Genomic DNA, 13,284 nt, shown 5'->3' with positions numbered 1-13,284 from the left:
ATGTCGTTTATATTAAACATACATATTTATACATAAACATATATATAATGGTTATTCAGTGAAGGACTTAATTTTTAAAACAAATCATTATGATACCTAAATGTTTTTATATGCACAAATATATTATCTGAGTAATATATGGCTGTAGTCTCACTGAAAAATATTCAAACTACATTGAAGAATATATAATAAACATGAAAATTTGGTTTCACCTCAACCCCAGCACCACTCCCTTTCATGAAGAAATCCACTGTTAATGGCTTTGTGGGTTTGCTTTCAATCTTTTTTTCAATGTATTTACATATATAACAACATACACCATTTTACATAGTAGAATTAAAACCCAAGTATTTTGTGATTTTTTTGCCTCTAACAATATGTTTTGGACATATTTCTACTTCAGTACATATAAGTTTATACTTCATTCTTTTGGTGGCTGCATGCTATCCAGTACTACTCTGATTTATTTGACTATTCCTCTGTGGATGAAACATATAGGTTGTTTCCAGTTTTCTTACTATTTAAAACAGTGCTTCATTGAATATCATTATAGCTGCATCTTTATACAAATATGGAAGTTTCTCTGCAGAATAGATTTGTAGAAGATTTGGATAGTCAAAGGATATACACATATTAAATTTTGGTAGATTTTGTCAGTATTCGCCACAAAGCCTTGGCCATTCTACAAATTTCCAACAGTATGTGACAGTGCTTGTTTCTTTGTATCTTTACCAAAACAAGATATTATCAGTCTTTTACATTTCCATTCTGATGGGCAAGAAAAAGAAACTTTATTCTTTCATATACTTATGGATTATTTAGTCTTATAAACTACCTGTTATATCCTTTGACTATTTTGTATTGGACTCTATCTTCTTCATATTGATTGGAAAACCCTTATATGCATTCTTGGATATTAATCCTTTGTCTTATATGTTGCAAACATTTTCTGTCACTTATCTTTTAAATTTATTTCTAGCAAAAACCTTACTTGTCATTTTAATTTGTAATTGTTCATTTTTTAAGAGGTCAGATCTCTCCATCTTTTCTGTTAGAGTCTGAGTTTTATGTCTCATTTCAGAAGGCTTATATAGTTTTCTTTATTTTCTTCCAATACTTATATAGATTAGCTCTTTAGCTTTCAACTTTTTAAAAGTCCATCTGGAAATTATTTTATATCATATGAGAGAAGGGGATCAAATAATTTTTTCCTTAAAAATGGATAGCTACTTGACCAAGCGTCATCTTTTTTGCTCTATTTTGAGATACCCTCTTTATTGTTAAAATTATTTTCATAAATAAGAGGTTTATTTATAAATCTTTCTATTCTGTTCCACTGGTCCTCTTATCTAATCTTGGACCCCTATCATATTGTTTTGGTTATTACAACCTTGATGATAGGCTTTGATATGTTATAGGGCAAATTCCCTTCCTCTGTCCCCACTCATCTTTTAAAAAATTTTCAGCATGGAGCACTGGGTGTTATATCGTTATATCTCTTCCATTCTCTGTTCAGCCCTCTGGAACCTGATTCGTTAAACGTTGGACATTCTGAATTGATCCTCCATGTCTTTTAATTTTTTTCTCTCATATTTTATATCTCCATTTTTAAATTCTGTTCTAGAAGATTTCCTCAATCGTGGATCACTACATCAAAAACTAATGATGTATTGTATGGTGACTAACATAACAAAATTTTAAAAAATTGTCTTGGCTATTCTTGAACACTTTCTCTTCCAAATAAAATTTAAAATCAGCTTGTTAAGTTCTATTTCAAATCTTTTTAGGATTTTGTTGAGATTGTACTGAATTTAAAAGGTAATTTGGGGTGAACTGACTTTTGCAGTAATGGGCCTCTCAACCAGAAACATGATAAGTTATTCCATTTACTCGTGTCCTCTCTTAGAGTTTTCTTTATGCTGGTGTTAAGTATAGTTCTGGGCATTTATATTTTATTTTGTTACTATGAATGAGACTGTTTCAGTCAAGTTTGCTTTCAGCAAAAAGACACAGAAGCCTAGACAAATAGTAAACAGAATGACTCAAATAACAAGAAGTCGAGGGGCGCCTGGGTGGCTCAGTCATTGAGCGTCTGCCTTCGGCTCAGGTCATGATCCCAGGGTCCTGGGATCGAGCCCCGCATCAGGCTCCCTGCTCCGTGGGAAGCCTGATTCTCCCTCTCCCACTCCCCCTGCTTGTGTTCCCTCTCTTGCTGTGTGTCTCTGTCAAATGAATGGATAAAATCTTAAAAAAAAAAAAACCAAGAAGTCGAGAGGTGGGCAGTCCTAGCTGTTGTGACTTTTCAGTGACTGATGTCAGCAAAGACCTTACTCCATCATTCATCTGCTTGCCCCTTCATTAGCTCTTCCCATCTAAAGATTCAGTTCTTTCTTCACTTCTGGGAAGTTTTCTTCTCTTAATTCCTTCATTATTTTTTCTCTTCCATTCTCTGTTCAGCCCTCTGGAACCTGATTCGTTAAACGTTGGACATTCTGAATTGATCCTCCATGTCTTTTAATTTTTTTCTCTCATATTTTATATCTCCATTTTTAAATTCTGTTCTAGAAGATTTCCTCAATAATAGCCTCACCTTGCTAATTTGATCTGTTGCCATATCCATTTGGCTTCTCAGAGCATTTATTGGATTTTTTATTTCACTAATTGTTTTTATTTTGACTCTAATGTATTTACCCTATTCTTTTCTATAGCAGCCTATCCCATGTCTTAAATAATTCTCTTATGGATTATTTTGTTTTTTTCTAGAGCCATTTCTGTTTATGTTGTTCATGCTCATTCATCCACAGTTCTTACCATAATTACTTAATTACCTGTTAATTATCTATAGCATCCCACTGCTGTTTTACTTATTCACTCTGAACACCAAGTGTCTCTGGATCTGCTCTTCAAAGTGGTTATCTCCCATACATGTTTTGGCTACAGGTTATATTTCTGCTCCTATTTGTCTTCAATTTAGTCCCTTCTGATTTATGTCTCACAATTCCTAGTCTTTTGTTGGTGCCCTCTCCACTGTTGAAAAACTATTAAAAATTATCTTTTGCCAGTTTTAAGGAATTTTCAGTGGGAAGGGATGAACACGTTTATTCTTAGCCCACAATTTTAATCTACTCTCATTGATTTCCTAATGTGATTCTAGTCACCATAGGTATTACTATATAACTGAAAAAAGAGATAATCCATCTTTGCTACATAGCCTGTTTCTTGTTCAAAATGATAAATACAACAACCAAATTTTCAATATTTTTAATAAATTTTTTAGGTCAAGGCTCGCTCCTTATTTTCTTCATTCAACAATGTTATTCTAGAAGAAAGCAAAAAAAACTCAGAAGGATCAGTATTGTCCCAGGATTTGAAATTTGATGATGAAGTTATAAAAATGGATCCCAGGATCAAGCCCAGACCAAAACTTATTAGTTTGGATGATAAAACAATACTTTCTCTTGCCAAGACTAGCATTTACAGTCATATTGTGGTGAGTATTATAAGGAATAAAATTTGGAATTTGGACCTTGAATTTGGAATCATAATCTATCATATGAAGTCTGAGGATACTAAAGCACCTATCTGGTGATGCCAGCCATCATGCTGTCAAAGTTAAAAATGCCTCGACCTTTCCTTCTTTGTGGACTAGATCAGTGTTGTCTGGTAGTAATATAATATGAACCATACATGTAATTTAAATTTTCTATTAGCCATGTTAAAAATTTTTTAATTAAAAGGTAAGATTAATTTTAATTCAACATATCTAAAATATTATTATTTCAATATGCAATCGATATGAACAGTCATTAACCAGATAGTTTCAACTATGTCTTTGATGTCTGGAGTATATTTGCAGTCTACAGCACTTTCAGACTACCCACATTTCATGTGCTCAATAGCCACGTGTCGCTAGTGACTACCATATAGGACAGTATAGGCCTAGAGGGTAGCCTTCTAGTTTACAAGGTATTTTATTCCTGAATATCAAGTAAGCTCTCTTTAAATGATTAAGACAGATAAGTTTCAAATTAGTTTCCAGGATTCATCAACATAGAATATAGGAACTTTAGCTTTATAAAATTAACCAATAGAATTTGAGTTACTATTGAAGCAACTTACTTTATTTACACTGAGGCAGTTCTATTGAGATATTAAGCCTACCTCTATACCTTGACTTTCAGATCTGTCCATTTCAAATCTGCTACCATTCTATCTGAACTATCATTATCCCTGACCTAGACTACTGCCACAGCCTTCTAACAGGGCTCCCTGCACTCTACCATTGCAACATTGCACAACTCCAGGAGGTGCAATTCACATTATATACTATTAAAGTGTTCTTTCAGTGTCATTCATTATATAACTGAATATAACTCAATATGGGGGCTAGGGGGTGCCTCCTAGAACTGTGCAACAGAGGCCCTGTCCTGCTTTCACTTTGAGCCCCCAACTCATTCTCCGTGTTAAAGCCAGAGCAATTTTTTCAAAATGCAAATCTGATCATGAAATCTCTGTCACCCCTCACCACTCCTACTTGAAATCCTCAAATGATTTTCCATTGTTTTAAAAATAAAACCAAAGTCCTTAATGTGGCCTCTAAGATTTTGCATGGCCTGGTCGCTGGCCTACCTTTCCAGACTCTTTTCATATTACCCTCTCTTTAGCTCTCTCTGCTCAGCCTCCTTTCTATGTCTTAAACACATTCTGCCTGCAGCCAACACAGAGCCTCTGCACTTGCTAGTTCTCTGCATGGAATGTTCTCCTCTAACCCCCTTCTCCTGGTTAATTCCCACCTTTTAGATCTATACTTAAGCATTCAAGTTTTCTCTTACCCCTGAGTCCAGCACAGATTCCTTTTGTTATATGCTCTGTATCCTTCCTAGACTGTAAATTCCACAGGGGCAGAGGCTGTGGCTGTCCTTCAATATGTATATCCCCAGTATCAGGGCAGCAATATAAGATGGTGCAGTGTGCATTGCAGAAGAGGGCCATATAAAAGGGGTACCCTTTAAATCATAGAGCCATATATTTACTACAATTTTCTGACAATTCTTGTCAGAAATTTCTTGTCCTAACAAAGTCGGCATATTGTGACAATATTCTAATAGCTGAAAATAAGGGTGTCTCGAGGAAAGGATGGATGCCGCTTTCTTATTTACTCATAAACACTGTGTAGACTAGCATCAGCTCTGCCATTTTCTAGCACACCACCTGGCACACATGAGATTCTCTTTATAAAAACAATACCTTTACAAACAGCAAGTGGTTCTTACAGAGAAAGTGGGTTTGCTTGAACCTACAAAAGTGGCAAGCAAATTGATATTTGATTGATACACTGATAAGAATACTTGAGAAGACAACTTATTCTCACAGGACACTATCTTTCTATGTGTGTACTGAAAGCTGAAATACAGATAAATACTCAGAAATGATTTTTATCTTGAAAGTCAATTACATTGCTCCAATGTGACATTTCTAGATTGCTTGTTTGTGATGACAGTCTTTTTCAAGTGACTGTGGGAAACAAAAAGAAAGCAAAAATATTTTTAAAAAAATAAATGTGGTCAATAGTTTTGAGTCTGCTTCTGAAAATATTTAGAAAACATCTTTTTTAAAGTTGTTTATGGAATTGCTTTTGTCCAACTGCATCATCACCATCCACCAAATCTTCAAGTCTAAGAGATTAAGTTTTGACCTTAGCCAGTTATTAGAGAGGAAGGAAAGTTTCATAACATGATGACAGTATCACCATCTGTATCATAAATATGCAGTCTAGTGATCACAGGAGCAATCTTTGAGTTGACAGTATGGAGAAATTATTGTTTCTGCACTATAATGTCAAGATTTCATATTTGAGTAATACATTTTTGATAATAAAGCTTAGGATGAAAGGCTTAATAAATGCATGAGTTCTGATTGGATTGAGCTTCTATGACATATATTTCTATAGATTTAAAGGGATTAAATAAAAGTTAAAGAAAAGCAATAGTAAAAAAAAAAGTAGGTCCCATTAACATAACAATAAAAAAATTTAAAAAAAAAGTAGGTCCTTTTTTTTTAAATACTTTTTGTTTTAAAGATTTTATTTATTTATTTGACGTACAGAGAGACAGCGAGAGAGGGAACACAAGCAGGGGGAATGGGAGAGGGAGAAGCAGGCTTCCCGCGGAGCAGGGAGCCCGATGCGGGGCTGGATCCCAGGACCCTGGGACCATGACCTGAGCCGAAAGCAGTCGCTTAACCAACTGAGCCACCCAGGCGCCCCAAGTAGGTCCTTTTTATTATCTTCAAGATAAAAAACAGTGAGGAGAATAAGACTTCAGAATACCCTGGCTTGCTCGTGACCTTCACCTGACTGCCTTAATTTGATCAACACCCATAGCATAAGAATGAGACAACTTCTCATCCTAAATTTGCCTATGTGGCTCAAAAGCCAGAAAAACCTTCTAGGGCTTCTAGTAAGAGTACTAGATATTACAACAAGAATGTTTAGACATCACACCCTTTATTCGCCTTCCTTTGTGCCATTACCATAAGAGAAATTCAGGATACATACCTCTTACTTTCTTTTCAGTCTTCCCCACTAGATGGAGTTTTTTGAGGACATCCATAAAAATTAATAAAATATATCGAAATAAAGGTGGGAGTTGGGGGGAGGGGTGAACTAGGTGAAGAGGATTAAGAGCACACTTACCGTGATGAGCCCTGAGCAATGTATAGAATTGTTGAATCATTCTATTGTACACCTGAAACTAATACAACACTGTATGTTAATTTTACTTGAATAAAAAAAAATAGAGTTGTTTTTAGTTGCATGTCTGGCTTTTGCAATGATTTATTCATCTAGCATTTACTGAGCATTTGCTGTGTTTTAGGCAACGAGGTAAGTATTAGGAGTTCAAAATGAATTAGTTATTTTCCCTCTCTCAAGGACGTCATTTTAGTGGAGGAGACATATGTAAACAAACATAGGAAGCTTGGAGTTGCTGAGAGAACGTCACAGAGATAAGTTTTGCGCAGATTTTTGAAGGATATGAGAAATTTAGTTGTTTACATCTTCCAGGCAGAGGAAATACTCTATCTAGAAGCACATGGTTTTGAAAGATCCTAGTGTTATCCAGGAACACAGGGTGACTATGAACATAGGGTGTGTACCGGTGGAAGGTAAAGGTGTAGATTGGAATACAAGAAAGAGGCGAAAGATTTATGCAATCTGAAGAGAAAAGATAGTAGGGAGGGAAAAATGAAGGGGGGGAAATAGGAGGGGGAGACAAACCACGAGAGACTATGGACTCTGAGAAACAAACTGAAGGTTCTAGAGGGGAGGGAGGTGGGGGGATGGGTTAGCCTGGTGATGGGTATTAAATAGGGCACGTACTGAAGGAGCACTGGGTGTTATACACAAACAATGAATCATGGAACACTACATCAAAAACTAATGATGTAGGGCGCCTGGGTGGCTCAGTCAGTTAAGCGTCTGCCTTTGGCTCAGGTCATGATCCCAGGGTCCTGGGATCAAGTCCCACATCGGGCTCCCTGCTCAGCAGGGAGTCTGCTTCTCCCTCTAATCCTCCCCCCTGCTCCTGCTCTCTCTCTTTCTCTTTCTCACACTCTCTCTCTCCCAAATAAATAAATAAAATCTTAAAAAAAAACACTAATGATGTAATGTATGGTGATTAACATAATAAAATTTAAAAAAACTTAAAAAAAAGGAATACATGAAAGATTCATTAGGCTGTGGTTGGAAGAGTAGGAGATTATGCCACAATAGGATGGATTTTTGAAGGCAAATTTTAAATTTTAGATTTTCTTTAAGGAACAGGTTCTGTGTTTTTAAAGACCCTAACTTTGGCAACTTGTGGTTAGACTTTAACTAAAGTCAGAATGATGGTATAGATATCCAGTGAAAACTACTGCAGTAGTCCAAAGGACAAATAATAGTCTGAACTAAGGCACTTGTTGTAGTGATGGGTTGAGAAACATTTCTAGAATCAAATGTATATGGAAGAGAGGAAAAGAGGATGGTCAACAGTATCTGTTCGACAGATAGTGAAACTCTTAATCAGGATCAAAAACATAGACTGCCAGGCCCAGATACATAGGAAAAATGATGAATTCAGTTTGGACATGTTAAGTGTAAGGTATCTGTAGAATCTATCATGGATGATACCGGTATGTGACCTGTAGAATAAACTACTCTGCATAATTTCATCCTTCTTAACAATTTTAACCAAGTTTTGACAATTACTCGACATTCAGAGGTTTCTCCTGCCAGGAATTTATGTTATGTTCACAGTATAATAGGGTATAATATGGTGGTGGTGAGTGAAGAGAGTTGGGAGGTAGACACTTGATTTTATCATAATACCCATTTGTTGTGAATATTGCGGTCAATTATATTAATACATTTTCTTGTTCCACTACTTATGATGTACACTATGCATGAATGTAATCTTCACTTGATATCATTCACAATGGTGTAGTATAAAGACAGAAAAATATGTAGTGATCAGGGTATCCCCTAAATATACAACTGTATTAACACTCCTTTTTATTGAACTCAGGATCAAATGGACAGGGAAAGTTTGGGCCAAATTCTGATATGGAAACATTTTCCTACCTCCTTCTTTGAGCATCTGTCCTCCTGCTTTTAACACCCTCAGCCTCTGCTTAGTCCAGTGCCCTCATACGGTTTCCAGCAGTCAAGGTGTAGCCCTGCCATCTTCTCTCTTGTGAGGTATCCTCGCTAATAGCCCAAATCTTTAGGGCCTACATTGTTCACTGGCCACCTTGAGAAATAGGCATGCCTCAGGGTGCCTGAGTGGCTCAGTTGTTAAGTGTCTGCCTTCAGCTCAGGTCATGATCCCAGGGTCCTGCGATAGAGCCCCACGTCGGGCTCCCTGCTCCGCCGTAAGCCTGCTTCTCCCTCTCCCACTCCCCCTGCTTGTGTTCCCTCTCTCGCTGTCTCTCTCTCTGTCAAATAAATATTTTTTTAAAAAAAGAAATAGGTATGCCTCAATAAATGTCTTAACAATATACTTAACTATTTTCTAAAAAGAATTTCTAGACCAAGTGGAAAATCAAATTAATCAAGGAAAGGGTCCAATAATGCTATTATAAACTCTACCTTTTAAAATCATGCATTAGATTTATTTATTGGCTCTCTCTTAATGTTATTTAAATAACTATGATGTGGAATATAATCTGTCTTATTTTTTATTTACATTTTATTTTATTGCAGAGTCTGAATCTCCATGGAAACAGCTTGAGTAAATTGAGAGATCTCTCCAAGTTAACAGGACTTCGAAAACTTAATATCAGCTTTAATGAATTTACTTGTTTAGATGATGTATACCACCTGGTAAGAACTCCTTTTTAAATTATTTAAGTAAAAGAATTAATTTAAAAAGATAAATTATTTTTGTAATGAAGACCTCAAATATACCATATTCAAGATTATACAGCTCAAATTAGGAACAAAACAGTATGGTATGTTACTTTGTCTAAAATAGGTCTTAGAGGGCGCCTGGGTAGCTCAGTCAGTTCAGTGTCTGCCTTCGGCTCAGGTCATGATCTCGGGGTCCTGGGATCGAGTCCCGCGTTGGGCTCCCTGTTCAGCAGGGGAGTCTGCTTCTCCCTCTGCCTGCTGCTCCCCCCACCTGCTTTTGCTCTCTCTCTCTCTCTCAAATAAATAAATAAAATCTTAAAAAAATAAAATAGGTCTTGATTCAGATTCCATTTGCAAACCAAATATACACCTGTGGTCATATCTGATTTCTAACCACTTTAAATTTATTAAAACTACTCCAGACTTGTTTTTAAAATGTTCTTTGGAAATTGTCATTTCCATTTTCTTCTGCTCTTGTTTTCTCATTCTTATTTTTCTCCTTGTGAATCCTTAACTTCTTCATTTTCTGGTTCACCACTTCATATCTAAGGCTGTCAGTTCTCTTCCCATTTGTTCATTATTCATGTTGTTATTTCTTTCTTTCTGCCTTGTCCTTTCTACGTGGATGTCACATGTGCAGATCTTGTTTAACTTGTGTTCGCCCTCTCATAGATCACAGACAAAAACAGTAATGCACCATGTAGACATAGCTAAGCATCTTATTTGGCTTTTGTTTTCTTTGTTATATATCATATAACAAAAATAATTGAATATGTGGCTCCAGAACTCCACCCCAGCATCCCGTTTCCATGGGTCCCACCCAAGTCACTGGCCTAACTTTTCAGAACATAGCCATCATTCTCATCTTTTATTCATTCCCCTACTCCCTTTCAATCATATCAAAGCCCTTGCATTGCTGCTTCTCCCGCTGTGGTAGGAGCTGTTGCTTTCCTTACTGACCTTAAGTTTCAGTACTAAACCTCCATCCTTGTTTCTTTTAGTAAGCCAAAGTCCTTTTGCTTTTTTAAAAGATTTATTTATTTAATTGAGAGAGAGAGAGAGAGAGTGGCAGGGAGGAGCAGAGGGAGGGGGAGAGAGAAACTCAAGGCACCCAGGGGCCCCAAGCTGAAGTTCTTTTTTAATAGAATCCCTGATAGTCCAGGTTTGATATGTAGTCTGAGGAAAGAAGGTAGTTTAATAGAGGTCCCAAGATTATATGTAAATTGTTGGCATTTTTTATTTAACTTTTTTTCTGATGATTTGCCAGTGGTTACAGAGGTTATGACAGTCATAATTTTGTTTACACACAAAATTTAAAGAGTAAATTCTTGGGGTGCCTGGGTGGCTCAATCGGTTAAGCATCCAACTCTTGATTTCAGCTCAGGTCATGATTTCAAATTTCAGGGTGAGGGGATCAAGCCCTGCATCAGGCTGCCTGCTCAGCAGGGGTCTGCTTGAGATTCTCTCACCCTCCCCCTCTTCCCCTCCTCCCCACTCTCGAACTCTCTCTCTAAAATAAATAAATCCTTTTTTTAAAAAAAAGTAAACTCCTAAGTCATGCAAGGCACTTAGTACTTTTAGACAGCTTAGCCAGCTGCCCAGCATGTATTTTGCAGTATAGTTTTATCGTTCTCCTTAGATAGAAAAATTTCCATCACAGCTTACTTACTGGATTGATATTACTGTGGCCATTTTACAGACAAGAGAACTGGACAAATTTTATGCCCAAGTAGTATTTTCAAATTTTAAGATTAGCAAAGGTAGCTAGATATAAACCTCTCAAACATCAAGTATCTGATGTATAAATGTGTCTTGAAAAATGACTATAGGGATGTTAGGGGTGATCAGAGAGAGGAGATACTCTACATGTATATTTTCACCTTTTTATTGTAAAATAAAACACAGATACAGAAAACTACATACTACAAGCATGTGGTTCAGTAAATTATTACAAGGTGAACGTGCTTATTACTGATGCCTAGGTCAAGAAATGGAACTTTGTAACCTACAACATAGGTTATCCATCAGATACTGCCCTGATGCTTCCTTCTTCCTCTCACATAGACAATGGATACCATGTAGGTCCTGTCGTTGATGGTGGTTTATCCTTACAATTTCTTTGGGGGCTTATGGGGCTACCTTGTCATGTAACTTTGTTATAAATGTCCATAGAATTTGAGTTTTATCAATTTATTCTGTTTTCATGTGGGGATTCAGAGAGATTGAAAACCTATGCTGTCTCCACCTCTTTATTCTCCAGTAGTGAGCTTTGTATGTGTGTTTAATATGAATTATGTTTATCCTGGCATTATAGAAGGTTATGATCTAGTTTAATCACTCACCTGTCATTCCTCTTGTCTTCTATGTTTTTTAAGTTGCCTTTGAGATATCTCATTTTTACTATTATTTTCCTTAAGCATATCTCTAATATGGAGAGTTTCCATACCCCTCTTGCATGCTAGAAGTTGCTTCTACTAGGTTACAGAAAGTAAATGTATTATTCTTAAGTGTTCATCATCCTGGCTTTGCCTTTTAAATCAAAATACCCAACCTAACACCTAACACTGTTTAACACAGGCCATGCGTTAATTTAATGGAATACTTGGGCTTCATTAGTGGTGGGAAAAATATATACACTATATGGTTTTTTTAAAAGTCTAAACAAGACATCCATACAAGATAAATTAAAAAGCCCTAAGCTGCATGTTTATCATTCACTCACCTGAACTATTGGGAAAAGAGAGTATCTAAGAGAAAGGAACAGGAAGAGATTTTTTTTCTCTGAAAATAGCTCCACCACAATCAGAGTTGGCCAGGGACAAATATGTATGGCTATTTGCAATCTAAATCTAGATCATGTGCCTAATTTTTTACTGAGACAATACTTCTGTTTGATCTTTTCCAATGAGAAACTGATTGCTAAAGTGTTTCTGATGTCTAGAGAGAGCTAATTTATATTTAGAGAATGAACCATTATCCATAAGAATTTTTAAAAGAGGTGTTGTGGGTTTTAATCTTTATAAGTTGGCTGTACTATACTATAATTTAAGAAAGACAAACTGAAGCACAAGAACTATTAAGAAACCCCTGCTACAAAACTGAAAATACTGTCTGTTCATAGAGTCTGTTTTATATCTTGGGAATGTAAAAATGAAGATCCCATCCCTGTTTTTAAGGAAAGAAGGCAATTATCTTTTTATGATGTATGGTTCCCATATGCTAGTCTGCATTCAAATGCCAGAATTTGGGATAAGTTTTTACCACTTTATGACGAAAACTGGGAGAAGACAGGCCATGTAGTAAATTTTTATAAAGCAAAATTGATTTCATTTAAAGACTATTCTAAGATTATGTCCTTAATACTGTCAAATATCCTTTTGTTCAAGAAATTATGATAGCAAATGATTGTATGTTTGTTTGTTTTACTATGCTTGCTTATGAGAATCAAAAGCCAATAATGCTATTTGGTTTCCAGGAATTTTTTTAAGATTTTAATGATCTGAAGAAAAAAAAAGATTTTAATGATCTGTACATTCAACTCCTGCAGCCTGAACCACTATAATAAGTGCTTTTCCAAGAATATAAACTATAGCGTGACTAATTCTATGCTGAAGTCAAACAACTGTTGGAATTACCTATAAAGAAATCAAGTTCACTTTTAATCTATAGTAATATTACCTTTATTTATTTATTTATTCATGAGAGACAGAGGGAGAGAGAGAGAGAGAGAAGCAGAGGGAGAAGCAGTCTCCCAAGGAGCAGGGAGCCCGATGCGGGGCTCGATCCCAGGACCCTGGGATCATGACCTGAGCCGAAGGCAGATGCTTAACCATCTGAGCCACCCAGGCGCCCTGTAATATTACCTTTTTTTAAAAAAATATGTTGCAAAATATCTT

The 13,284-nt window shown here is 36.1% G+C and overlaps 1 protein-coding gene across 4 annotated transcripts in view; it reads left to right on the top strand.

The window, feature by feature from the left end:
• The window catches only part of LRRC9 (leucine rich repeat containing 9), a 107,815-nt gene that overhangs the window by 46,888 nt on the left and 47,643 nt on the right, over positions 1-13,284 (top strand). For all 4 annotated transcript variants that reach the window (XM_027568730.1, XM_027568731.1, XM_027568729.1 and 1 more), the window contains 2 exons: positions 3,278-3,490; positions 9,242-9,361. In XM_027568730.1, coding sequence (XP_027424531.1) covers positions 3,278-3,490; positions 9,242-9,361 — 333 coding nt within the window. The remainder of the gene's footprint in view (positions 1-3,277; positions 3,491-9,241; positions 9,362-13,284) is intronic.

Source organism: Zalophus californianus, chromosome 6, assembly GCF_009762305.2.
Source record: "Zalophus californianus isolate mZalCal1 chromosome 6, mZalCal1.pri.v2, whole genome shotgun sequence".
Classification (NCBI taxonomy): Eukaryota; Metazoa; Chordata; class Mammalia; order Carnivora; family Otariidae; genus Zalophus; species Zalophus californianus.
Note: the sequence above shows the minus strand (reverse complement) of the source record. Positions and strands in the feature narration are given on the sequence as shown.